The sequence below is a fragment of the Pinus tabuliformis genome, chromosome 2_2 (assembly GCF_031772625.1).
Source record: "Pinus tabuliformis cultivar Carrire ecotype Pingquan chromosome 2_2, CPIR1, whole genome shotgun sequence".
Taxonomy (NCBI): Eukaryota; Viridiplantae; Streptophyta; class Pinopsida; order Pinales; family Pinaceae; genus Pinus; species Pinus tabuliformis.
Window position 1 is genome coordinate 950,975,469 of NC_142300.1, and position 26,591 is coordinate 951,002,059.

The 26,591-nt window shown below is 36.0% G+C and overlaps 1 protein-coding gene and 1 pseudogene across 5 annotated transcripts; one reads left to right on the plus strand and one right to left on the minus strand.

Moving 5' to 3' along the window:
• The first annotated feature begins 1,915 nt into the window (after positions 1–1,915).
• Positions 1,916–15,781, plus strand: LOC149196348 (ran-binding protein 1 homolog c-like). 4 transcript variants are annotated; one of them, XR_016254658.1, is made up of 5 exons: positions 1,920–2,326; positions 3,120–3,220; positions 15,095–15,181; positions 15,275–15,367; positions 15,540–15,610. XR_016254658.1 is itself a non-coding variant. In XM_089405531.1 (4 exons), the coding sequence occupies exons 1-3, from the start codon at positions 2,151–2,153 to the stop codon at positions 15,340–15,342; spliced, it is 345 nt and encodes a 114-aa protein (XP_089261657.1). In that variant the 5' UTR covers positions 1,916–2,150; the 3' UTR covers positions 15,343–15,367; positions 15,550–15,781. The 4 variants fall into 4 exon arrangements, 2 of the variants coding, with proteins under 2 accessions (XP_089261657.1, XP_089261656.1); XR_016254659.1 differs by having other exon boundaries at positions 15,550–15,610; XM_089405531.1 differs by lacking the exon at positions 15,095–15,181 and having other exon boundaries at positions 1,916–2,326; positions 15,550–15,781.
• A 7,145-nt stretch (positions 15,782–22,926) lies between these two features.
• Positions 22,927–26,141, minus strand: LOC149196349 (uncharacterized; annotated as a pseudogene). Its single transcript, XR_016255142.1, has 3 exons — positions 25,746–26,141; positions 24,829–25,636; positions 22,927–24,760 (listed from the first exon to the last, which is right to left on the minus strand). The product of XR_016255142.1 is annotated as an uncharacterized LOC149196349 (transcript).
• Between the last annotated feature and the right edge of the window lie 450 nt (positions 26,142–26,591).

Here is a 26,591-nt window from a genome sequence, read left to right on the forward strand (position 1 = left end):
TTATTACTATAGAAAAAAAGGACCCTTTTTTTATTCACGAGGAAGAAAAAAAGCACAAACATTGACAAAAAGATTGTAACTTCTGTCATTACAATGGGTTGCCAGAAGACAAGGCATCACGACCCAGAAGAAGAGAAAAAGAAGTTGTCGTAAAACCAGGGTTTTACAATTTTTTTTCTTCTGCAAATTATAAGACTGACTAGAAATGACAATAGCATGCAACCAAAAATTGTAGAAAGTGTATTATACAATCACGAAGAGGGCCCTACTATGAGAAAAACAAAGACAGTGACTAGAAATGACATTAGCCTGTAACAAAAAATTCCCGAAAGTGTATTATACAACCATGAAGAGGCCCCTGTCAAGAGAAAAAGAAAGACATTGTATTTGAGGCTAATTGAAAGCTGAATGTAGACTCACTTGAAATTTATAGTAAGCTAGTTGATAACTAATTGAAAATTTGACTTAAAGCTGATCCATATTAGTATATGGGCATCGAATGAGAACTTTGAACTGGGTTGCCAACTAATTCATCATAATATATGTAACCTGTCTCCAGACAAATAATTCTTTTTTAGAGAGAATCTACAGTTGTATTTAGCTCCCTATGGATGTGATGGAAATTGATTTCCTAGAAGTGGTTCTTTAACTCCACAATTTTGCTTTTCCAGGAGGATAAACTTATAACTTCCTACTATGCTTTACTGTCATTATTTTTTGGCTCCATTACAATATTTGTATGTCAACAACATGGCACACTACAACCAAGAAGATGAACAATTACATCATTAAGAGTTACAAAACCATCTTGCCATCGAATAACCAACATTAATTAAACAACCATTTAACAACATAATAGCAATTACACTATATATATATATATATATATATATATATATATATATATATATATATATATATATATATATATCACATTACACGTATAAATACCGCATTTCAATAGAAGTTAGATGAATTGCGCTAGTCCCAAAGTTTTGCTTTGACTTGAAATTAAACTCTTCTTCACTTTGTGATTTTTGTGTTATCCACTAGCATAGACCCATCTTAAATATAGATATAATATGAGCGGAGAGGGATCCAATTTCTTCATTGGCAATTATTTTTTATGAGCAAACATTATTTAAATGTTTTGTATTTTTTTTTTTTTAATTTATTTTGGCCGACACTAGCAAAATTTCAACTTTGATGATGGACAAACATCGTTGTAACCATACTAGGTTGTAGAGTGAGCTTGGCATATTCATATTATTTTCATCCTCAACATTGAGGATTGTGTAAAGCTCAGTGGAAGATGCCCCTTGGAATGATGGACAAACATGGCTGTAACCATACTAGGCTGTAGAGTGAGCTTGGCATATTCATATTATTTTCATCCTCAACATCGAGGATTGTGTAAAGCTCAGTGGAAGATGCCCCTTAGAATAGTTTTGATGCCCCCAAAATGACTTCCATTCTCAACCCCTCCCCATGAAATTTGAACTTAAGACCTCGTAACAACTAAACCCCATACAAACCAACTACCCTACAACTTATCATGGATCAACCACAACAATACTTATTATAATAATTTAAAACCAATATTTCTAATTACTTTTCCATATTTATCTCATTTACAAACCCCTCAACCCCATCCCATTATTATTACAATAAACACAATAATATATCACCGAGGAAAGAGTTCAAAATTGCGAAAACAAAAAACGCACAACAACCTCTGGTCCCAACATGACAACATGAATGAAGTAGGCCTCTCATGTTGGAGATGATTTAGGGGTTATTCCATGGCCTTCTCTCCCTTTGAAACCCCCCAACCATCCCTGTAATAATTTATTATATTATCTTTAACGATGCTACTTTTACTCTCAATCTTTAACAGCTACCGGCCTTCCCTCTTCAAAACCCTTATATAGAGTGTTTTCTCTCCATCGACCTCAAAAACCCTTATATAGAGTGTTTTCTCTCCGTCGACCTCTTTGCCCTTTGCCTTCAAAGCATTTTTGCACAGTTAAATCCTTTGTCCAAAATCCTCGGGGTTTCGCATTCGTGTCTGATATTGGGCGAGTTTCTGGCATATTTTGGATCCATCGATTTCATTCGAGCCCTCCCTCTGTGCACTATCTGGTATTGGGATGGCTGGAACTCAGGAGGATCCTGTTCTTACACGGGCAGTAGATGACGATTCGAGAGAGAACGAGGATGATGCCGGAAAGGAAGAGGACACTGGAGCTCAGGTTGCACCCATTGTTAAGCTTGAGGAGGTTACTGTCACCACGGGCGAAGAAGAGGAGGATGTCCTTCTTGACATGTAAATTTCTTAATCCATGGCTATTTCATGATTTTGTTTTCTCAGTTGAAAGTTGTTTTCATGGCCTCTTCGGTGGCCCTTTTCCTGTGCACATAAATGGGACCTTGACTATAAGGAAGATGCATTTGGGCAGTTATTTACTTCTAATTTTTCTCCTTTTTAGTAAGATCTGTTTTTATCGGGTTCTCGATGTTTTGTTCGCCTGTTGATGATGATCAGATTTGTCATTTCAATGGGGTGCTGAAGAAACTCTATGGTAGATGCATTTAGCGGGCTATGGTTTGTTTTATCGGGTAATTAGGGTTTTGCTTTTCTGTGTATTTTTGGTGGGATTTGATGCGCTTTGATGGCGAATTCGTTATATTTTGGATTCTTCGCAAGATATTGCATGAAATTCTGAACACCAGAGAAAATTTACCCGAATATTGATAGTACCTTTATGGAACTTCCTGAGATATGAACACATACTGAATCATCAAGTTTGCTTTGTCTTTTCTGCTCTCAATACTGTTGAACTCCTTCGCAATGTTCTGTAATCGGAAAAACAGGGAATTCCGGAAACAACAAGTTCTGAATTCAAACCACGGGAGCTTTAGGTTTATCTTAGGGTTTAGAATTGAGGGTTTGTCATTCTTTCAGCGAGCGTTGATCATATACACAAGCAATATAAGCTCCCTTTCTATTTTAAATTAAATACACTTTCCTTCATCCAGTCATGCTTTTTGTCTTTCCATCGGAATAGTGGGGATGAAGCTTGATGAACTGATAAATGGGATTGAATTTCCACTTGCAGGAGTATGTTGTTGTACTTGTCTGTCATGGAAAGCAACAGGATCAGGCAAAGAGAGATCTGGATGCATTTCTTGGCAATCACAGTGGTGCATTTGTGGCATGGTATTTCAGTCTTTTCACAAATTTCTGTTTTCTCTGTTCTTTTGAGTCAGGATTATGAGGGCTTATTGCTCTTATATCAGCAAGCATAGAATAGAAATAACATGTTAGACTTTTCCAATATAACATTCAAAATGTATAATGTTTCGTATCTAACGGAGATAGGTTCATTTGACCAAATAAAACAATGCACATTATCATATTTGTCTTTACTTCACAAAATTCCAAAGTTTCCTCCAAAGGGCTATAAACAACAGCATTGCAATCAAAATAGCTATCTTGAGGTGCAGATGAATGGATCGGAGGCAGATATTTCTCTGGTCGACAACAATTAATGGTAATTCTAGACAAGATAATCTGTACCCGAAGACACATTTTTCAAGACAAAGTTGCGTTTGATGAATTGCAGTTATGTTTAATTTGTTCTTTAGACACTTCTTTAAAGAGGTAATGCTTTTGTCGTTTGCAAAGGATTTTTTTGATTTTATTTTTAAATTAATGCACATATCCTGAAACTAGGATTGTAAGGTGCTTCTGAGTAGAATATGAGAAACAATGCTGGCTATATTGTGATATCATAAACGCTCACTTACATGTATTTACTTGGTGGAAGCAAAACAAAACAGAGAAAATTAACATTGCGCAAGAACATCGGGCCGATCAGTTTCCTCAAACAGTTTCCTTTCATGCTTTATCTGATAGTCTCACTTGGTTGAGTTTTCTTATTTTGTAACCTCTTGCTTTGCTATAATATGATTTTGCACCTGAGGGCAACCTTACTTCCAGACTTTTTTCTTTTGAACCAGCTTCCTCTTATCATGATGGAGCAATGTGCCCAGATTTAGCGTTATAGGGAACCATTAGCACCTTTTTGTAGAATTTCTTTGAAAATTCTGCAACTGCTGTAGTGAACAATTCTGAAACTAATTTGTGACACCAAGACACAGAGTTTCTCTACTCTTTTGCAGCGGAATAAAAAAGAGTTAAAAACACATTCATACAATACAATAACACAGGATTTTTCTATGGAACCCTACATGGAAAACCCTCTGCTAGCTGTAGATTTTTATTGACAAAGTTGAGCAAATAAAATTAATTACAAGGAAAACTGTTTCACTACAGAACAAGGTTGTTCTTTCTGCTGACACTTAGCTGAAAACTGCTTGCAACAACCCTGTCCTTAGCTCCTAAATCCTTGTGCTGGCCTGCCCCTGTTTCCTTGTGCTGGAAGCCTCTATTTTCTAGTGCAATAGTGGACCTATCTTCTAGGAATTACTCCTGATTTCTAGCGCACACTAGCATGGATTTTCTCTGCCAAAACTCTGTGCAGAGGCCTCTCCTTCACGCTCTTCCTAGCTCTGCCAGCTCACACACAAAACTCGCACTCTATTGTTTGGTCTCACAACCTGTAAAAAATTAATGTCTGCTCATGCTGTAGCCCACCCAGTTTCAAATTCTTGCAAGGTTTAATGCCCAAAACCCATCAATAGCATATGACTGATATACACATCATTTTATCATTTTCTGCATTTAACTTGAAACAACATAGAGGTACTCTACATTTCACTTTCAGCTGATAAGAGAAAAAATAAGGCAAGCACACACATGAATTTTACACTATTTTTGGTCAACATGATCCTAGAAAAACCCCGCAGCGGGGAAAACCAGTTCTTCTAGGAGGATTTTATTTTGTTTCTTTGACGAAGCATCACTGAAATCCCATTCTCAAACTGAGTTCTGAACTGTCTTCAACAAATGTTCATGTTGAAATTACAGTCCTCTGAAATGCTCCTTCTTCTTAGGAATTCAAGCCACACTGACAGTCACAGGTTCCTTGAAACTCGGGTTCATCACAACAAATATGCACAGGTTTTTTTATCAGCGTTTAACCTCCCTGGAATTTGAGCAAATACACTCCAAAACAGCTCTCTAAATATCATTGATATACCACTAAAACCAGGCTTGAGATTTTTGCTGGTCTTGGCCCAAGAATCTCACTGTGTCCCACATAAATACGCTGGCAGAGAAATATGCTGCTAAAACACTTGCCTACGGTGAGGAGTAACCAAACTTGACTCCTAATAAGCCTTTGACCTGTGTGCAACCACTGGCTGTGACAGTCTTCCAAAATTTCGTGCTCCCTTCTTAGCTTTAACTCGGCCTTCTAGGGATTTGATTAACTGTGGTCTTGTTCCTAGTTCTTGCTGTAGAATTTCTTCACAAAAATTCTCTTCCTCCTATCTCCTTTCCTCTCCTCAATAGTTCTCAAGAGGATTGAATGAAGGAGCTCTTCCTTGCTGCCTCCAAATGCAAGCTCCACAACATGGTTGCGTTCTGCTCTGATTTGAGTTCACCTTGGAACACAGCCTCCTCCTTTAGCTGTCTCGATCTCCTCTCAAGCTTCCCTACACCCTCCTCTTTCCTTTGAGAAGAATAATGAAGAATCATTCATTTCCTTTAACTTCTGTTTTTCTTTTGAGAGGGAAACCTAACCCTAAAGGCTAAAGATCAAGGGCTGAGATTAAATCTCAGCTAATGAGATCTATAGTTGAGATCAAGCTCCCATTAGACCCCTTTCTCATGATGACCCCTCACTTAACCTTTTAATGTTTTAGTACCATGGTCACTTTGTCGCTCATAAAGTGAGTTTTAAAATATAAAGGTTACCTTATTAACATAAAGTGGACTTAGTACTTTACACAAAGTCACTTTAATAACCCATGTGACTTTAATAAATTAGAATTACAAGGTACACAACTCATAAAAGCTTCTTTAGCTCCTTGACATTAATAAACACATAATGTCACTTAGAGAAAAGGATATTAATGTGTATTCCTAGGCCAAAAGGATAAATTCCTAGGAAACACTTCCTTGGTACTATATTCTCAACACAATGTTGTGCTCACAAAATAGTGATCCATTTTTGTGCCTTCGTCCTCCTTATAAGCAATTCACATCAACTAAATTTGGCAAGTTTATTTTTTGAACTCGGTCTTGTGATTGACTAGTTAACTGAGTCTAACTGACTCATGTAATTCGTCTTGCCTCAATTTAGAAACTGAAGCTCACTTGCTTGTCCTTTGCCAAAGATAACTCGCACTAGGAGATAAACAACTGAGCCTCCAACTATACACATGAGTTAAACTGCTTCATGAACTTGACCTAATTTTTAGGAACTCGTCCTAACTTTTAGGAACTCATGCATGCTAAAGACATGAGTGCTTGTGGTCTCTTTGACTAAGGAACAAGTCAAAGAAGACCTTACTCGCTTCTATTTTCAACATTCCCTCTTAGCGAGAAAGGTGCTTTTGGAAGAACCTCGTCCACTTGGATCTATCTCCAATACTACCACGTTCTCCGTTGTTGCAGCTTCTTCCGCTGAACTAGAAGACTTTGCCTTCTTTTGCGGAACCTGATAAGACCTTTTCTTTCCCACCATGCTTTGCGAGTCTATCACTTCAGTCATAAGGGCCATGCACCCTGTGTACCTTTGTGGCTGCTTCCTTTGGTTGAAGGTGATATTGGAAGATCCAACTCTCCCTTGATCTCCCTTAAACAAATCCTTTGCCCACTTGGCTCAAACTCTCCCTATGCTGGGAGTCATTGCTTGAGTCGCTGCCTCGACTTGCCTTCGGCTATGCTCCTCATCATCTTGTTGGTTGGCCCAACTGCCAACTAGCTTATACTCAAATGTTGGTCCTCACTGGACTCGTTCTTTCGCTTAGGACACTTAGTGGCATAGTGTCCAGACTCATGGCAATGGAAGCACTTGACCTTTCTTAGATCCTTTTACTTGCCCTTTTGACTAGACTCGACCACTCCTTGGCCCTCCGTGCCCTTGGTCTTACTACTCTTGCTTGTTATGGAAAAGTTCTCCTTGTCCTCTGTCTTCATCAATCTACCATTTTTGGTCCTTCTTTGGATATCTTCCTGAATGTAGTCAGTCAATAGCATTTCCCAACTAGGAAAATTATCTCTGTCATTGACAACATCCTGGAACCCATACCAAGACTTGTGAAGTCGTAGAAGAGCAAAACTCACAAGGTCATGCTTTGGTATACTCATGAGTGAATTTTGACAAATACATGACAATGGACTCATCCTTGTTCACCTAGATACTCCTTAGCTTCTCCTTAAGAGCAAGCTTCTTGGTATCGCTGGTACTCTGATATAGATCTAAAATAGTTTTGAACATCTCATAAGCTGTCTTCTTCTCATGGATATGAGGAAATATATGATCTCTGACCCCTTCTAGAATAATCGTCCTTGCCTTGATATCATTCTTAGTATGTCGGGTCAACTGTTGGGGATCTTGTAGTGGTGGTATAGCCTGCTTCACAAATTCTCCCACCCCATTATCCTTCAAAACTATCATGATCCTCCCTTTCCATGAAACGAAGTTTGATGCTCCCTCTAAACAGTTATCTGCTCTCAAACCTTGGTACGCCGTCCTGCTTTCCCAGAGAGCTCTCCAACACCTGCCCACTAATAGCTTAGTAGTCCTTCACAAGAGGCTGTACTTAGGGCACAATAGGGCAACTTCTAACAACCCTCCAACCTGTACACTTAAGCTGCCCACACAATTGTCCAATGGGACCTCATCCACTTAGTAGAACATCAACTTGAGAATAACATTCAACATACCTTAACCAATAGAGACTTCTTCTGCTTCTCTAGGTCACACCCCTGTGCAATTACCTAAAGTTTTCGACCCTCTGATTAGGGCATCTTGCACCTACGTCAACCCATAGTTTGTTGCCTCAAAACTTTGCAAACATTTCTCCATAGGTTCCTCTTCTATGCGTTAGCTCTTGCCCTCTTATATATTGTTGTTCCAGCTCCTTAAGAACATAGACCAGTTTAGACCAGCCCTAAACTAGGGCTTAATCTCTCCTGTAACAACACATAAAAAACTTGGTCTGTTTTGCAAGTTGTTTGCACCACAAATAATGCACAAAAAGACTACCCAAAATGCTCCTCTTGCAAGCTACTTGCTCCTGCCTAACTTGGCCTAATTAGTTACAAGAAAAACGAACCAAAACCAATCCTCTTCTCCACTTTGCTAGGCTCCTTTGGGCTATGACTATTTCAGGGAGATTCTCCTTATGATGTTGCACTAGGATGTGCGAATCAACTTGTGTTGGTATTTATTCTGTTCCTTGCTCCGATACCATGTAGAATTTCCTTAAAAATCTTGCAACTGCTGTAGTAAACAATTTTGAAACTAATTTGTAACACCAAGACAGGATTTTTGTAGGGAACCGTACTAGGAAAACCCTCTGCTAGCTATAGAATTTTATTGAGAAAGTTGAGCAAATAGAATTAATACAAGGCAAATTGTTTCACTAGAGAACAACACTGTTCTTTCTATTGACACTTAACTGAAACCTGCTTGCAACAACCCTGTCCTTAGCTCCTAAATCTTTGCGCTGGCTTGCCCCTATTTCCTTTCGTTGGAAGCCTCTTATTTCCTAGCGCAATAGTGGCCCTATCTTCTAGGAATTACTCCTAATTCCTGCGTACACCAACAAGGATTTTCTGTGCCAAAACTCTGCGTATAGGCCTCTCCTTCACACTCTTCCTAGCTCTGCTAGCTCACACACAAAACTCGTGCTCTCTATTGTCTTGTCTCACAACCTTGTGCTCACAAAACAATGATTCAATTCTGTGCCTTCGTCCTTCTTACAAGCAATTCACATAAGGTATATCTAGCAAGTTTATTTTTGAATCTCGGTCTTGTGATTGACTAGTTAACCGAGTCTAACTGAGTCATGTAACTCATCCTGCCTCAATTTAGATACTGAAGCTCACTTGCTTGTCCTTTTCCAAATATAATTCGCACTAGGAGACAAACAATTGAGCCTCCAACTATACGCACGAGTTAAACTGTTTTATGAACTCATCCTAATTTTTAGGAACTTGACCTAACTTTTAGGAACTCGTGCACGTCAAAGATAGGATTGCTTGTGGTCTCTTTGACTAAGTCACAATTCAAAGAAGACCTTACTCACTACTATTTTCCACACTATATATATATATATATATATATATATGAAATGTGGAATGAAATCATTATGAATAAATGAGCAAGAACATTTACATGACAAACATAAATGACAAGCAATATTCCACCATCACTTAACCCCAATGTGGGGAAACTCTTGATCAATTCTTCTTATATTCTTCAATAATTCAGCAGAGAGAGAGAGAGATATTACAATTTACAGATCTGATAATTAATGACAACGGCAAAAGAGACCTAACCAGAAAAGTCATTGCTGGTCAACAGGGCAGATTTGACCCTCATAAATTGGTCAACTTCGGCCTCCAAACAACAAGATGAATCAACCCTCAAAAGAACCCAAAATCAGCGCAGTCAAATTTGGTCAAACAACCAACCTGTGGTTAGCCCTAGCTGCAGTCAACGTTGGTCAAAGTCAATGTTTGGCCTCAATTTCTGTGCCTAGAAATGCGGCTTGCCCAAATAGAGATAGCCCCCACAAAACGTAGTCAAAGGAGGTCAACTCATGTTGGTCAACGCTTGGTCAAACTGTCCAGAAATTCGGTCTCTTGAAATTTCGGCCTCTTGAAATTTTGCTTTCCTGAAATTTCAGACGTGTGGAGAGAGAGATGCCTAGAAATCCGTACCCAATGAACGAGGAGAGAGAGAGAGAGAAGTGTGAAGATGAGTGTGTCCAAATGAGGCTAAGGCATCATGTATTTATAGCAAACGTTGAGGATGAATAGACGTGACTATTGGGCTTCTGAGCCTACATAAGTTTGTTGGCCGACCTTGACAATTTGTCCATAATCAAAATAAATTCATAACTTCATTTGTACATGTCAGAATCGGATGATCTTTAGATCAATCCTACACCTCTCGGAGAGAGGAATCCAAGAAAAATATCAGTTGTCATAAATAAGATGACCCATGTGGAGTTTGGCCCTAGTTGCCAATTTTAACATGATGAAACTACGTAATCCAAACTTTAAAATATGGTATGAAAAGCTTAGTGTGCCCAATCATTGATTTTTTGTTTGAGGGAAGGGTACAGTTTTGCTAAGGCAATGATAGAGGAGTCAAATAAGCAATATCACTAACATTGAGGTACATAAAGCACTTGGTGCTTTTGATTAATTGCCAATCCTGAAATCTCGAAAAATGTTAACTCTGTTGAATTTTGAATGGGATATGAAGTTCTACTTTCTCGATATGAAGTTAGAGGAGATGGGAACCGCTTTTAAACATCTCAAGACAATGAATGGTAATGTTAAAAATTTAAGTAAAGGTTTTACTTTAAGACTTTAACATTACCATTAATTGCCATCATTTTAACGCAAATTGAGAGTGAAACCCAGTCTTAAATAAATATTTCTAGTGTATGAAGTTTCTAAAAGTCTCATGAATTCATAATTATCCTCTAATTAGTTATTAAAACAAAAAAATGTTGTTCCCAACATTTAAATCAAGGCAAAATCAAACAAATTTCATTTAGAAACACGTTGTACAGATGTTGAAATGCATTTCCCATGTGAAATATGTTTCATATGAATTGAAATGCATTTCTCATGTGAAATATGTTTCATATGAATTGAAATGTGTTTCCCATGTGAAAATACATTTCATATGAATTGAAATGTGTTTCAAGAGCATTTTAGTTGTGTTTCAGTTACTCGATATGAAAACGCAGCTGGTATGCAGGGGCGGGCCATGTTTCCTGCATCATAGATACCTTCTCATATTTGGAAATTTGTTTTTGTGGCTGATCAAATGTGTCGTTGGTTCTTCTTCACTTTGTTGTTCCCTTTGATGGGTTGCCTAGTCTATGATTTGATAGATGAGATGTCTAGTGGTTGTGGTTGCATGGTATAAAGGTTGGACATAAAGAGCTCCTCCATAATCTATGATTTACATGTTTAACAATCCTTTTCTTAAGTCCAATTATATACAAAATTACAAATCCTAGTGCAAGTGAAAATACGTTCTTCTTCAATGTTGCTTTTGTCAAACTAAACAAACAGGAAACAATTTATTTGACAGGTGGAAGAAGTGATAGGCTTAGAGCAATTGAATTGTAGGCCATGCTTCTTGACAAATTGATGAACAGATGTCTCCTTACTTGAGATTTAGGTTGGCACCATGGCACCATCCTGTCCATCATTATACACTAATCTTGTCATTATCTTCTTCACTGTGAATGATTGGCCTGTTCCCTGCAAATAGATCTGGGCATAGAGGAGCCAATCCAAGAACAGTAATCTCTAGCACAAGACAATATTAATGATCTAAATACCTAATCCTGAAGCTTGAGTTTGATTTTTCTCTACTGGTTCTGAATCTCTGATTGAGAATCTCCCACTCGTCATTATCAAACCTTCCCCTTCATCATTGGCATCAGCTGCACTGCTGAGGTACTTTGGTTGGTTGTCATTGGACTTGAGAGCTTGAAGTTTCAAATGATTATAGTAACAGACAGCCAGAAAAGCCAGTCCACACCCACTCAAGTTTATGACTGTAACCTTTTCATTTATTACAGACAAAGATTATGTTATGAGCAGCCAGTCCTTGACAAGACCAGCAACATTCATAGTCAAGGCTGAAGTCTTTCCTATCAGAAGAAATACTGCAAGATTAAGAGCCAAGGCACAAGCAGAAATGTCATGTAATCCAAATCAAAGGAAGAGACCCTGATTATCAGAAATGGGTATTCTACTAAGGCCCAGGGGGTGCTGAGAAAAACAAGGCAACAAGGAGCAACAAAGATGTGATGGGATTCAACTTAATCCCTTTTGATGTTCGTGGAATTTGTATGAGAACCAATTGGGTAGTCTCACATGCAACTGCACTTAACTGGAGAATCACCTCCCATGCATTCATCTTGGCCTCCCCATAAGCTGAAATAGTAACTCCAATGGATATGGCCAACATATTGGCCTCGGGCTCACCTTTATAAGCTTCTTTCTTCAGGGAAACCACAATCAAATACACAGCAATGGGAATTAGAGCTTTCAGCATTTGAAATAATGATACTGAGAGGAAAACATAGGCAGAATTTGAAAACCAAAGACCCAAAGAATACACTTATCAATACTATGGGTTCAACGAGCTTGAAGACTCTTACAATAGCAACAGCCAGTGTTGAGTAGAAGCCCATGTGAATCATGGTGGGACTGATCACACTAAAGTTGTCAAGCAATGGCAACTCCAATGGATATGGCTAACATATTGGCCATGGCCTCACCTTTATAAGATTCTTTCTTCAAGGGAACTGCAATCGAATGCATATCAAATGGGCACAAGAGCTTTCAACATTTGAAATATCGATACTTTGAGAGACATGCACCAAGGGCTGCATCATTTAGGATTTGTACTCAGTTTAGGTGTCATATTCAAGGGGAAGTTGTTATGCTTTCCACCACTTCATAGATTGTTAGAGTGATGAAACAAAAGAGGCTCCCTCTTGAGGCTAGATTATGTCATTCATATCAGTTGTGTTGTTGATGTCCTAGCTCAGCCAGGTCTTGCCAAAACTCTGTTGAGGTTCAAAATTTATTATAAACTGAAATGTCTTCACAAGAATTGACCTCATAAAATGCCATAATCACAAGATATGCCATACATGGCTGTGATTATGGCTCGCAAGACCCTTAGACTTTGAGCAATGAGGCTCGCAACATCACTTATGATTATGCACTCTACAATTCTGTGACCAGCTGAATGTCAAGCAATTGAACCGCGATTTAAATCCTATTTTGTCAGCAATAATTACTATACTTTGTCTTTATTTAGTGTAGAGAACCAAGCACTTATTCTGCTCATCTATAGAAGGGACAATGGTTGTTTGCCTATGAGGTATAAGGAAATCCTATCAGATGTTTTGTATTTTCGTATGGAATTGAATCATACTCCTGCACACTGTAACATTCATATATATCAACCTGTAGAGGCTTTAATAACACCTGGTATTCTGGTTAGTGATTTTATTGGACCTCATGTGCATATCCTACATGCACAGGATGGACTATTCATATGTTACAGGGTATTATTCTTATTATTTAGGGTGCACATCTTCAGGTGCTCAAGAACGATTACTAGAACAGTCAGTTAATTCTGCAATTTAAAGGATGAAAAAGGAGGTTATAGGAGTCTAGTTTTGGTTCTCATCCACAATGTCACACTAGTCTGCCTGGGCATGGTTCTCATGGTTTAATAGTGACTTGAGGAGTCATAATACCACAGATCACTAAACACGAACAACTAAGGTAGCCCAAGGACAATAGCCATCTTTACACATTAATTAACAGGTCTTACATTAATTATCCTAGGGGGTTTTAATACTTCCAAATGCTTAAAAAACAGTTAGCAGAGCATTCACATTACACATTCCAGCAATCTTTTCTATAAACCAACCAAATGCAGTCAGGAGAGCCCTCCTTTTAAACTATAAAACCTTATTGTTAGTATGATCAACCTTATTTTAATATATAGTGTGACAAACCGTATGTGACAGGCAGGTGGAAAATTTTTCTCGCAATTGACTAAGCGACGTCTTGCGAGCCAGACTTGAGACGGAAACCCTCGTCAGAAGTATATGCTTGGCTCTTTTCCAAACAAATGAAGAGTTAATGAGGTTTTGTTTAATCACTTCTGGTATCGTATTGGGTTATTGTTAGAAGCGATAATTGGATTCGGATTCTCATCGAGTGAGTTGTTCTGCTTTCTCAATTTGAGAGGGTTTGTTTGGAGGGAAAAATGAAAGAGGACATACGAGAATAGTGAGGGGAAAGATGCAGAGGAAGAGGATTGAGAACATCGCCAGCAGGCAGGCTACATTTTCCAAACGTAGGTGGATTGCTGAAGAAAGCTTACGAGCTCTCGGTGCTCTGCACTGCAGAAGTTGAACTTGTGATTTTCTCCCCAGCAGGAAGGCTCTATGAACTGTTTTTTAGTGCAAATCCTACTATTTTGATTCTAATAATCATGGCTATGCAAACCTCATGAGATTCTTACTAATAACCCAGGTGGTGCAAGCCCTAGTAAGCTCGATGTTGAAAAACTTAGTGTAAAACCTCCAAATCGCTGGTTTTGTTGTAGTGCTTATTGGAGAGTATATAAAAAATTTCACACCTTTTTATGAGATATGGGAGGAAAACATGTTAAAGATTTTTAATAAATATAAAATTTCCAAAATGATGCTAGTTACGTGTGATTCTTTTTTCATTGTTTGTGATTATGAAAAATGAAACTCGATGTTTTTTCATTAGTGCACACATATTTCATTATATAATTGCATATAGAAAAATCATTCCAGAGCCGATAACAATAAAAGTGAAGAATTTATGGTCCAACGTTATATTTAAGGGAGATGTTTAAGGATGACGTTTGAATTTTGTTTTTCATTTTAAGACATTTGGAGCAAATATTAGGAAGGACTTTGAGAAAGGATTGTCCTTCATTTTCGAAAATGGAGTTGTTCCTTTCTAGCCATATGCCCCAAGTGACCATCAAAGGGAGAGCTCATATGTTTTTTGGATGTTTTCTTTATAGCCATTTTTTTACACATATCCATAGAGTCCCCATGCCATTGATGTGAATTACTTGTTCGGTTTTTTTTAACCAACATTTTTAACCAAACAAGAAAAATTAAAAAAATGCCTCAAGATCAAAGACTGAAACAAAGACCTATTGACATACCTTTTAAAGTATGGAAAGAACTTGTAAAATCATATGAGAAGTTGGATGCACAAAGAAAAGCCGGCAATGAGAGCATTCAGGTATTGAATTTTTCATTAAACATTATTTAGAATGTATTAATACTTATAAGTATCTTAGACATGTATTTGTGTGAAAATAAATTGAATTGGTTTATGTTTAAGGACAAGGCATCCAAGGCGAGGTTAACCAAGACAAAAGTCACTTATCGTAGTGGCTAGAAAGGTTTAAAAGCACTGATAACAACCTTTGTAAGTATATTAAACATGTGATATTTTTCTAATAAATTTTGTACTAGAAGAAAGTCATTGTTATCTAATTTCTCCCTATTTACTGATTGATAGGAACTAAAATATGGAAGACCTCCAAATCATTTGGAAAAGGAGGTGCTGCAGCAAAAGAGATGGGTTGAATTTGTTGTTTGGATGGACTCTATGGTATGTAATCTTAGTTGGATTTCCAATATACTTTTAAACCATATTTTCATTTTATTTTTTAGTACTATTAGATATTATATCTTACCTCATTTTATGGTTAACATTGTATAACAAAAACATGCGTTGCGTTATGTAATTAATACTAACATGTAATATTGATTTTTTTTGTCAGAATGCTATAGGTAATGATTGCCAAGACGATGATCCAAATTATGTTCAACATATATCAGGAGATGATGAGGATGAGGATGAGGATGATGGTGGTGAAGGAGGAGATGATGATGATAGTTGCGGTGTTGGTGATGATGTGGATCAGAGTAATGAGGATGGTCAATATGATCATGAGGATGATCTTGGTGGTGGTAGCTATGCATGCACATGCATTGTTTTTTATGAAGAAATTATTGTGTAGAATGACATTGCTATGTTTAGATGGGTGTTGTGAATTTACCCTATATCAATGAGACATTTTGATTTTGTAATCATACGATGAGTTTGATTTATGTATGTTGTTAATTTATCGTAGAATAACGATATTCATGAAATATTTTGATTTGTTAATCATATTTGAATTTTACTTGTTTTGATTAAAAATAATACTGATTTTATTAGTATTATGTTGCTATTTTATACATGTTTTGAAAATTGTTAATGACACATTGTTATTTTTTTGGATGGATGTTGTCAATTTCTCTTAAATTTCTTTACAAATGATTTTGAATTGTGATATCTGCTTTAATGATATTTAGAAACTATCATATATTTCACTATGAATCTATAAAGGGGGTCATATATGTAAAGAAAAATATACTCTATATAAGAAGTCAAATGCGGATGTAACCATGGATGCAAAATTGAAAGTAAAATTGGATGTTAAACTAGGAATTAATACAAAAATGAAAACAATTGACATACAAAGTGTTTTAAATTAGAAGTGAAAAATTGTGCAATAGTTGACACAAAGAAGGGAACAAAACATGGCATACAAAAGGATATCAAATTGGGCAAAAACAAGGACACATAAATGGGCACCAAATTAGATGCAAAAAAAGACAACAACTAGATGTAAAATAAGATGCAAAATTGAGCGTTAAAAAGAAGCAAAAAACGTTACAAATTAATATGCCAAATGATGATGCAAATAATGGTGTAAATTTGGGATGCAAACTTGGGTGCAAAAAAGGAAAAAAAAAAGATGTAAGAAAAGACATAAAACAAGATGCAAAATGGGGCTGAAAAAAGGTGAAACCAAGGATGCCATATTGGATGTAAAAAATGATTCCTAATCACATGCAAATTTAGGCTCGAACTCAGACACAAAATTATATGCAAATGTGGACACAAAATGAGGCAAAAAAAGATGCAAATTTGGATGGTGAAAACGATGTAAAACTAGACACCAAAAAAATGCAAAATTGGATGAAAAAGTCGGTGTAAATAATGGTGCAACATTCGACACAAGTACACACAAAAAAATGGTGCAAAAATGGGCATAAAATAGCTTAAAATTGGATGCAAAACTTGGTGCAAAAACAAATACAAAAGTAGACGTAAAAATGGCTCTAAATTGAATGTACCATTAGACACAAAATAAGATGCAAAGGTGGACACAACACATGACTCAACATAAGATGCAAATATAAATGCAAATTTGGATGCTCAAAATGATGTAACATTAGATGCAAGAGATGGTGTTAAAAATGATGCAAAATTGGATGAAACAAATGACGCAAAATATGGTGCAAAATGAGATGGGAAAAATGGAGACAAATCAAACGTAAATGTGGATGTAAAAAATGGTCCAAAAAAAGATGCAAAAATGGGCACAAAAATGGATGCAAAATTTGGTGCTAAATCAAATTCAACACATGGTGCAAAGATAGGCACCAAAGCTGGTGCAAAAATAGAAGCAAAAACTAGTGTAAGACTAGATACAAAACCTGGCGTAAGACTAGATGCAAAAACTGACACAAAATGGATGCATAAAAAGACGTTAAATTGGATTCAAAATACAGTGTAAACTTGATGCAAATGATGGTGCAAAAATGGAAGCAAAGAATGACACAAAATAGGAAGCAAAAGAGAATGAAAAATAGATGCAAAAAATGACACAAAACTAGAAGCAAAACCTGTCATAAAATAAGATATAAATCTTGGTTCAAAATTTGACGCAAAAAATGATGCATAGTTTGGTGTAAAAAATGATGCAAAATCTAGCGTGAAAAAGGATGCAAAATCAGGTGCAAAAAAGGACGCTTTAAAAATTGTACAATAGAGCCAGATTTAGCGCCAGGTTGCTCATCACAATTACAAAAAAAATGCACTAAAATCTGGCGCTAAATCTGGCGCAAATCGCTGGTTTTGTTGTAGTGAGTGGGGAGGAAAACAACAAAAACCATTTGATGCTTTGAAACAAAATATCAATTCAACCCCACTTTCCGCATTGTTGAATTTGAAACAACATTTTGAAATATAGACAGATACAAGTGGCTATGCCATGGGTGCAGTGCTTTTACAACATGGTAAGGCCATTTCATTTCCTTTTGAGATTTTTAATCGTGAAGAAATGGAAGCATTATTTGAAATCTCAATCGTGAAGAAATGGAAGCATTATTTGATGGGAGAAGAAACCACTATTCACATCGATCATCGGCCTCTGCAATATCTGCAATCTCAAACCAAATTGCAGCAGTCAAGGCACTTTCATTGGATGGGATTCTTACAACAATTTCACTTGGTAATCAGGTGCAAGAAAGGTATATAAAACAGAGTTGTAGATATGCTTTCTAGACCGGTTGCAAATATAACCATTTTACTCTAGAATAATTATGTTTTGCCTAAAAGTTATGTTGAACAATATGTACAAGATGCTGATTTTCAAGAGTTATATCTAAACTTGAGTCAAGGCCACCAAGTTTAGGAATTAGACTACCATGTACATGATAATTTGTTTTATCATTTGGGAAAACTTTGTGTTCCATTGGTAGAGAGAGTAAATGTCACAAGGGAACCTCACACTTTTTTTATTGTTGGACATTTCGGTGCAAGTAAAACAATAGCAAATCTTCAGAGGTATTTTGATTGGCCTCGTATACTTGAAAGTGTCACGTTTTATAAGAGGTTTATCATTGTGCGCAATCAATAAGCCTAGTAATAGGAAACTAGGATTGTACACTCCAGTTCCAGTGCCTTCAAGACCATGGGAAAGGGTTTCTATGGATTTTGTAGGAGGTCTCCCTTTATCAAGGAAAGGTCATGATTATTTGTATGTAGGTGTGGATAGGTTCAGTAAGGTGTGCATGTTAATGCCTTGTAAAAAGCAAATTACAGTTGAACAAACAATTCAACTTTTTTATTTTTGGATTGCCTACTTCTATTGTAAGTGATTGTGATTCTTGATTTGTTGGGAATTTTTTGGTAAAGTTTATGGAAATTCATGCACACCAAATTGAAGAAAAGTACATCCTTTCATCCCCAAATCGATGGGAAAACTAAAGTGGTTAACAGGACAATCATTCATTTGCTAAGAGGATATTGCAGAAAACATCCTAAGTTGGATGAATAGTTGCATTATATTCATCATGCTTACAACTAAGCAAAACACTTTTCTACTCTAACTCCACCTTTTGAGGCATGTCTTGGGTATTTGCCTAAATTGCCTTTGGATTTCATCTTTGAGAAAGATGTAGCTATAGATGGACATAGTGAGATAGACAGGGAAAATAATCTCATTGAGGAAATTCAGTGGATTCACCAAACAGTTCAAGAACAACTAGAAAACAGTCAAGGCAAGTATAAGGCAAGGCATCATAAGCATCGTGTGGATCATTAGTTTCAGTTAGGTGATGAATTTTGGCTATACATTAGCAAATAAATGCTTGAAGGTGAAGGTAAAAAGTTGAAACCAATTCTTTATGGTCCATTTAAAATTCAAGAAAAGATTGGTAATAATGCTTTCAGGCTTGATTTCCCTTCATATATGAGGATCTATTCTGTTTTTATAGTTGAAAAATTAAGATTGTATAAACCCTTCCTGATTGAAGATTCAGGAAAGAATGTTCAAATTCCATCTATTGAAGACTTTTCTCTAGAATACTTTGATACAAAAGGACAAGGACAATTGAAAGAGGAAATATTGATCATCTTTGGGTGGGTTTCAAAGTACACATCCATCAAAGTCCAAATGGATTGAAGTGGGGAAAGTGAGTGAACAATACCCTCATCTGTTCAATAACTGAAAGTGATTCTTTTGGGGTCCAAAAGGCTTATAGTGGGGAGGAGTGATCAGATGCTCAGAATTATGTTCAAAAGTCAAATTGTCAGAATCTTGTGAAACTTAGCTTCATATTGAAGAGCTTGTCATTTTGAATCCATCGGTGTGAAGGACACTCAAAATTGAGTTTGTATGCAGAAGTTAGAGAAAGTCAAAGGTCAGGTTTGAGTTGCTTACATGGCAAGATTAGAATGATGTGTCAAGTCTTTAGCGAATAAGGAGGCACCAAGTGGAAGCCCAACATTGGCTCTTTCAAAATTTCATATTGCAGCGGTAGGCATAAAAGGTGGTTCAAATCGGCCCTCGGCAAGTTCAAGGTTGCGATGTGATGAGGCAATCACAATCGCAATTGGTGAAGGGGAGAATATGTATCATCCCCGGCACATGAATTTCTATAAATATGCCTTAAAGGACCCCTTCGGATCTCACAAACGGTGGTGAATTTTCGAAAATTGTCCATGTGTTACTCAATTTCCTATATTGGGATAAAAACCCATGTTTCATAATTTTCATAGTCTTCTTCATTTGTACGCAAATATATGAGTAAGTTGGTCATTTGAACGCTGTTGCGAATTTGGGGTTTGAGGCATTAAGTATTACTTAAAAATCCATATGTACGACCTTGGTGCATTTTCAATGATGTGGAGGTGTTCAAACAACATTTTCAAAAACGTGGCAATGTATGAAAGCTCCAAATTAGTTGCTCTCTAGTGCAGGAATGTTGCCCTTTAATGCAGGAACATGTCAATGAAATATAAGTCTACTTGTGACTGTCAAAAAGGATCCAAGATTATTCGAAATGCATGTTTGTACTACCAGCGAGCGATTCCTTTCGTGGCAAGCTTGAGTGATGAAGTTCTCCACATATACTTGGTGGAAGATCCCTATGCGATGCAAGAACAAGACGATCTACATTAACAACATTTTAATGAGCATTAATCTTAGAAATGCATATAATCAAGGTATTTTTATATAAAATACAACACAAGCACAAATCTTCTTTATTGCATTAAAATAATGTAGAAAGAGTTTATAAACGGGTAAAACAAAGGCATCATATGAATAAAAAAGGTGCATTAAGTAAACAATTCTGCGGTTTGACACAACCCTCAGCTCAATAGGAACCATTATCTCTTCTCTCCTCTTCCATACTCTTCCATAGTGTTTTCCTAAGAGGAATGTTAAAAAAAAATTCTAAAGTCAACAAAGCAACATAAGTGACCAATTTTATTATTTGGCATTCCCTTAAGAGGTAACCAGATGATCCAGAGTGGAGTGATATCTCTTAAAGCAAGCTTTCCCTTTAGCCTTTTTATCATGCCTTGATTTAAGCTGAAAGCTAATATTTTTTTCGAAAATAACTAAAATGTAACTAATCATAATAATCCTAAAATCAATTTACTTGAAAAACTATAATATATAAAATATATATAAAAAATAAGCATTTAGTAAATTAAATAAAACATTTTTTAAAAATCGTCTCGTAACTTTTTAATTTTATTAACATTTTTAATTTTTTCCAACTTCTTTACCGTAACATATAAAAAATTTGAAAGGACAATGTCTTTTCGTATCATATTTCTTTAATCTTTTAATATTTTGTTTATAAGTAAAATACAAAATGTTCGGAAAAATTTAAAATAACGGGTCGAATTATACCGGAACATTTTGTATTTGTATGTAGAACATGCTTATTTTTTTATGATTTTATAAAACTTTATTTAAAAATAAATAAGAACTTTATTTCTTAAATTTTAGAAATTAAAATATAAAATTACATATTCTGACATTGAATTTCGCAAGTAAACTTATTGATTAGATTAAATACAATAAAAATATTATATCAAAATGTCGTACTCTGTTACTATTACTTATTAAATAATAATGTATTTAAAGTTAACTAAAACATGCATAAAATCCCATATGCATTGCACTCAACGAGTTAAAACATGGACATATATCGTTTGTTAATAAAAACTTTATTTAATTAAAATTTAAAACTAACAATTTTGTGTGGATTAACAAATATAAGTAATCAAAATTAACATTAATTTTAATAATTTTATTTAATTAAAATTTTGAATTAACAATTTTATGTGGATTAACAAATATGAGAAATCAAAATTAACATTAATTTTAATAATTTATATTTATTTTCCTTTTACATTTATATTTAAATAAAAATATTATATCGAAATGTCATACTCTGTTACTTATTAAATAATAATGTATTCAAATATAAAATCCCATATGTGTTGCACTCAACGAGTTAAAACATAGAGACATATATCTTTGTTAATCAAAGCTTTATTTAATTAAAATTTTAACTTAACAATTTTGTGTGTATTAACAAATATAAGAAATCAAAATTAACATTAATTTTAATAATTTATATTGATTTTCCTTTTACATTTATATTTAATTATAATTAATGATAATAAATTGAAATTTTTTCAAGTCATATATAAAATTTTATTAATAAAATTATTTTAAATATTTAACTGAATATTAAAATATTCATATTTTATAACATCATTAATATTGATCTAAATTTAAGCATATAACTTGAATTTAATCATATAAAACTAGTATGTTTTGAAATTTTCTTTCTTATCATTTAGATGCAATTTAATCAACATTTCTCAACAATATCAAACAATTAAATATAGCATATCTTATCTCTTAGCGCACTTAATAAATATGAAGAATTTATTAAAATTTAGAGATTTATTAATTATTATATATACTAATCATCCATAGTTTTCATTACCAATTTTGTTATTTTATTATAAAAAGATTGTATTAAAAAGCTTTGACATTTAAAAAAATAGTAAGTTATTAATAAAAAATTAATGTAGATCAATCTACTTTAGTTTTTCAATAATGAACAATAACTTTATCTTGATCCAGGTTGCTGGTACTTGGAGGTAAAGTCTGGAGGGGAAGCATTTTCCATACCGGACTTCTCTCTCCCAAGCTTTTGATTATCTGATCTGGTTTTCTCATCCTTTTTTGTTTTCCAAGCTTTTTGTATTGCATATATATGTTTTCTGCCGACTCTTCCCCTCTATTCTTGCACGATGTGTCTCATCTACACGGATCTGCTTAAGTATTTGTGTTCCATGTCCCCAGATTATGCAGTCTCATCAGCATGATATGTACCATTTTGTATCTATTATATCGACTAAATATAATATAATTTAGCTCTTTCTTTATGAAAAGACTTTAAAACAATATATATTGTAAGCTTAAAATTATTGTCTATTTCAATCTCACTTTGTTTATATATATTAATAATTAACAACAAAGGAAAGAAATTATGTGAACTCTATCTTACATTCTTCTACAAAAGTAGGTAATTTTATCCATATTCAAACAACTTTATGTCAAGTAATAAATTTTATCGATATTCAAACAACTTTATGTCAAGTAATAATGCATGGACACTTACTGAAACAACAAGGTATATTGATAAAGAACATTCAAACCATATCAAGTGGCATTACATATATTAAGATAGTGATGTATAGGGACAAGTTTGATTGAGCTATGTAGGGAATCGATACAAGCCATAAGAGGGTCTTCTTGTGCTTGTGGAAGGCAAACCCACAACCCAATACCTTGCTTTATCCCAAACAATAAACATAGCAATAACTCCTGCAAATCCTATCCCCATTCCTATAGCTAATGCTATCAAAGACATTTTTTCATTTACATAGCTGAGCCATTCTCTTTTCATGTTACTTTGACTGCCATTGTCTCCACCAGAGGTTTTTGTATAGTTTTGATTGCATCTTGGTAGAGGATATCCACATAAGCACTTATTCTTTTGAAATGAAGACTCATTAAAGGTGTAAAATTGTGTCCCTGTTGGAATTGGCCCACAAAGGTTATTAGATGAAACATCTAGATAAGCCAGCATTGATAACTGAGAGAGTTCTTGAGGAATTTCTCCACCCAAATTATTTTTGGACAAGTCCAACTGCTCCAAAGTAGATATCTCACTAAAAGATGCAGGTATGCTTCCTTCCAATTGGTTCCCAGAGAAATTTAGTAACCTCAAGCTTCTCATGTTGCCTATGCTTATAGGGATTTCTCCAGTAAGATTATTCTTAGACAAATCAAGTATAATGTTTGTACTCCAGACATCTGACACATTATACTCAATCCCTTTTATGTATTCCTCCATGATAATTGGATACTCACTCCAATTAGATTCATTTACAATATTTACAGCAAATCCTTGGAGCCTTTCAAGATCATATGGTATTCTTCCATTAAAATTATTGTTGGATAAATCCAAAAAAACAAGTTGGTGAGGTTTGTAATCCATTGAGGAATACTACCATGAAGATTATTATAACTCATGCTTAAAATTCCCAAGTTACCCAGATTTGCAAGGGTGGAAGGAAGCTCACCTGTAAATCCACACTTCCTTAAATCCAATATTACAAGCTCAGTGCAATTAGCAAAAGATGATGTTAAAGTCCCAGAGAAATTGTTAGAATGAGCTGAGAAAATATATAAAATAGTTGAATTATAAGTGCACATAGTAGGAATAGGTCCTTCCAAATTGTTTTTTGATAAATCTAAGTTCCAAAGTGAAACTAAGTTGTTAATATTATTAGGAATCTTCCCAATAAAATTGTTTGAACTTAAGTTTAAGATATTCAAGGAATGGAGTTCTCCTATAGCTCTTGGAATTGTACCTTTGAGGAGGTTGTTTGAGAAATCTAAATGCAAAAGATTCTTTAAACGGGCAATGGTTTTAGGAATTGTACCTTTGAGGAGGTTGTTTGAGAAATCTAAATGAAAAAGATTCTTTAACCGGGCAATGGTTTTAGGAATGGGACCTGTGAATTTATTTTGAGATAGGTATAGTCTGGTCAAATTATTCAAAGTGAAAATTCCTTTAGGTATGTTATGGCTAAGTTGGTTATCGGAAATATCTAAAGTCGTCAACTTAGATAAATTGGCAATGTCTTCATGTATATGGATGAGGTTATTTTGGGAAAGATATAATTCCTCTAAGTTAACCAGATTGGCAATACGTTCCGGTATGGTAGCGAGTTGGTTACCAGAGAGATCCAAGACGGGTAAGTTAACCAGATTGGCAATACCTTCCGTATGGTAGCGAGTTGGTTACCAGAGAGATCCAAGCCGGATAAGTTAACCAGATTGGCAATACCTTCCGGTATGGTAGCGAGTTGGTTACCAGAGAGATCCAAGACGGGTAAGTTAACCAGATTGGCAATACCTTCCGGTATGGTAGCGAGTTGGTTACCAGAGAGATCCAAGTACGTCAACTGGGTCAAATTGGTAATGCCCTCACATATGTGAGTCAGTCCACATTCAGATATGTTTAAGGTAGTTAATTTGGTCAAATTGGCAATGGAATTAGGTATTCTCCCTGTGAGGTTAAAACTAAGAGACAGAGCGGAGAGGGGAAGTCTAAATATTTCAGAGGGAATAGAACCGGAAATACTACGACCAGAAATGAATAGATATGAAAGTTGTGTCAAATTACCCAATTCACATGGAATTCCGCCTGAGAAATAGTTGCTTTCTAGACCCAGCCACTGTAGCTTCTGTAGCATGCCCAACTCGACTGGAATAGGACCACTGAACATATTGTCACCGAGGTCGAGGGACTCTAGTTTCTGCAGCTTGTGCAACTCTATTGGAATAGGACCGCTGAGCTTATTGTCAGAGAGGTACAGGGACTTTAGTTGCTGTAACAAGCCCAATTCCATTGGAATAGGACCACGGAGCTCATTGTAGCTGAGATCCAGTGTTTGTAGTGCTTTAAGGTGGCCAAACTCGGCCGGAATTCCTCCAGTGAAATCATTAGCAGAAAGATCCACGGTGCGCAGATTATGGAGCTTGCCAAACTCGGCCGGAATTCCTCCAGTGAAAGCATTAAAAAAAAAACCAGTGTGTGCAGCATATGCAGCAGGCCCAACTCGACAGGAATACAACCGTTCAGCGAATTGCCGCTGAGGTCAAGAACTCTCAACGCTTTAAGGTGGCAAACTCAGCCGGAATTCCACCAGTGAAAGCATTATAAGAAATATTGAATGTGCGCAATGATGAGAGGTTGCTAACAGACGATGAAACTGTACCTTGCAATGATCCATTAAAGAGGTCAATGCCAGCCACCCTTTTGGTTCTTGGTTTGCAGCGAATACCGAACCAGGAGCACATCTCGTCGGAGTTTTCCGCTGTCCAATTGGACAGTAGGCCATATGGATCCTCTGTCACGGCATTTCTGAACGACAAGAGGGCATGGAGGTCGCTTTTATCGTGGGCGTCCGTCGAAGATAAACTGAATTCACGTTCCTCCACCATGCGTTCAGAATCAGAATGACCCACCGGAAGCCACGGGAATCCAGCGGCCATGTGCTTATAAAAAGCGGCATCTTCCCGATGCGTTGCTGCAGGCAGAGGGGCAGCGATGATGCAGAGCAGCACTAATAACGATATGACAAACGGAAGATCCATTTCTCTCTCTCTACAACAAAATCTCTCTGACAACCCGTGAGTTGTGTGTTGTACACGCATCTCTATATATACACACGGCGGTTCTGATAATGGAGAATCCGTGTAAGTCACGGTGAAGATGCGGAACGATTGGTGTGGCAGAAATGAAAAGAAATTGCTGAGTGTGTGCATTGAAAATTATGTATGTGGTATCAATTCACTCGTGGAGCGTTAGCCTCACGGCGGCCATTTTTCTTTTCAGCAAGATAAAATGAAATAATTGTATTTAATATTTAATTGATGATTACAAAAAGTAGTTTAAAAGGAGGGACTTAAAGGGTATAATAATGTTGATAATGGAGGATCTTGTAAGTGACGGTGAAGATGCGAGAATCAGTGTTAAGTCACGGATATATTATGTGTGACGGTGGCCATTGGTCTTCCTCGCAAAGAGAACTGAAAAGAAATGAA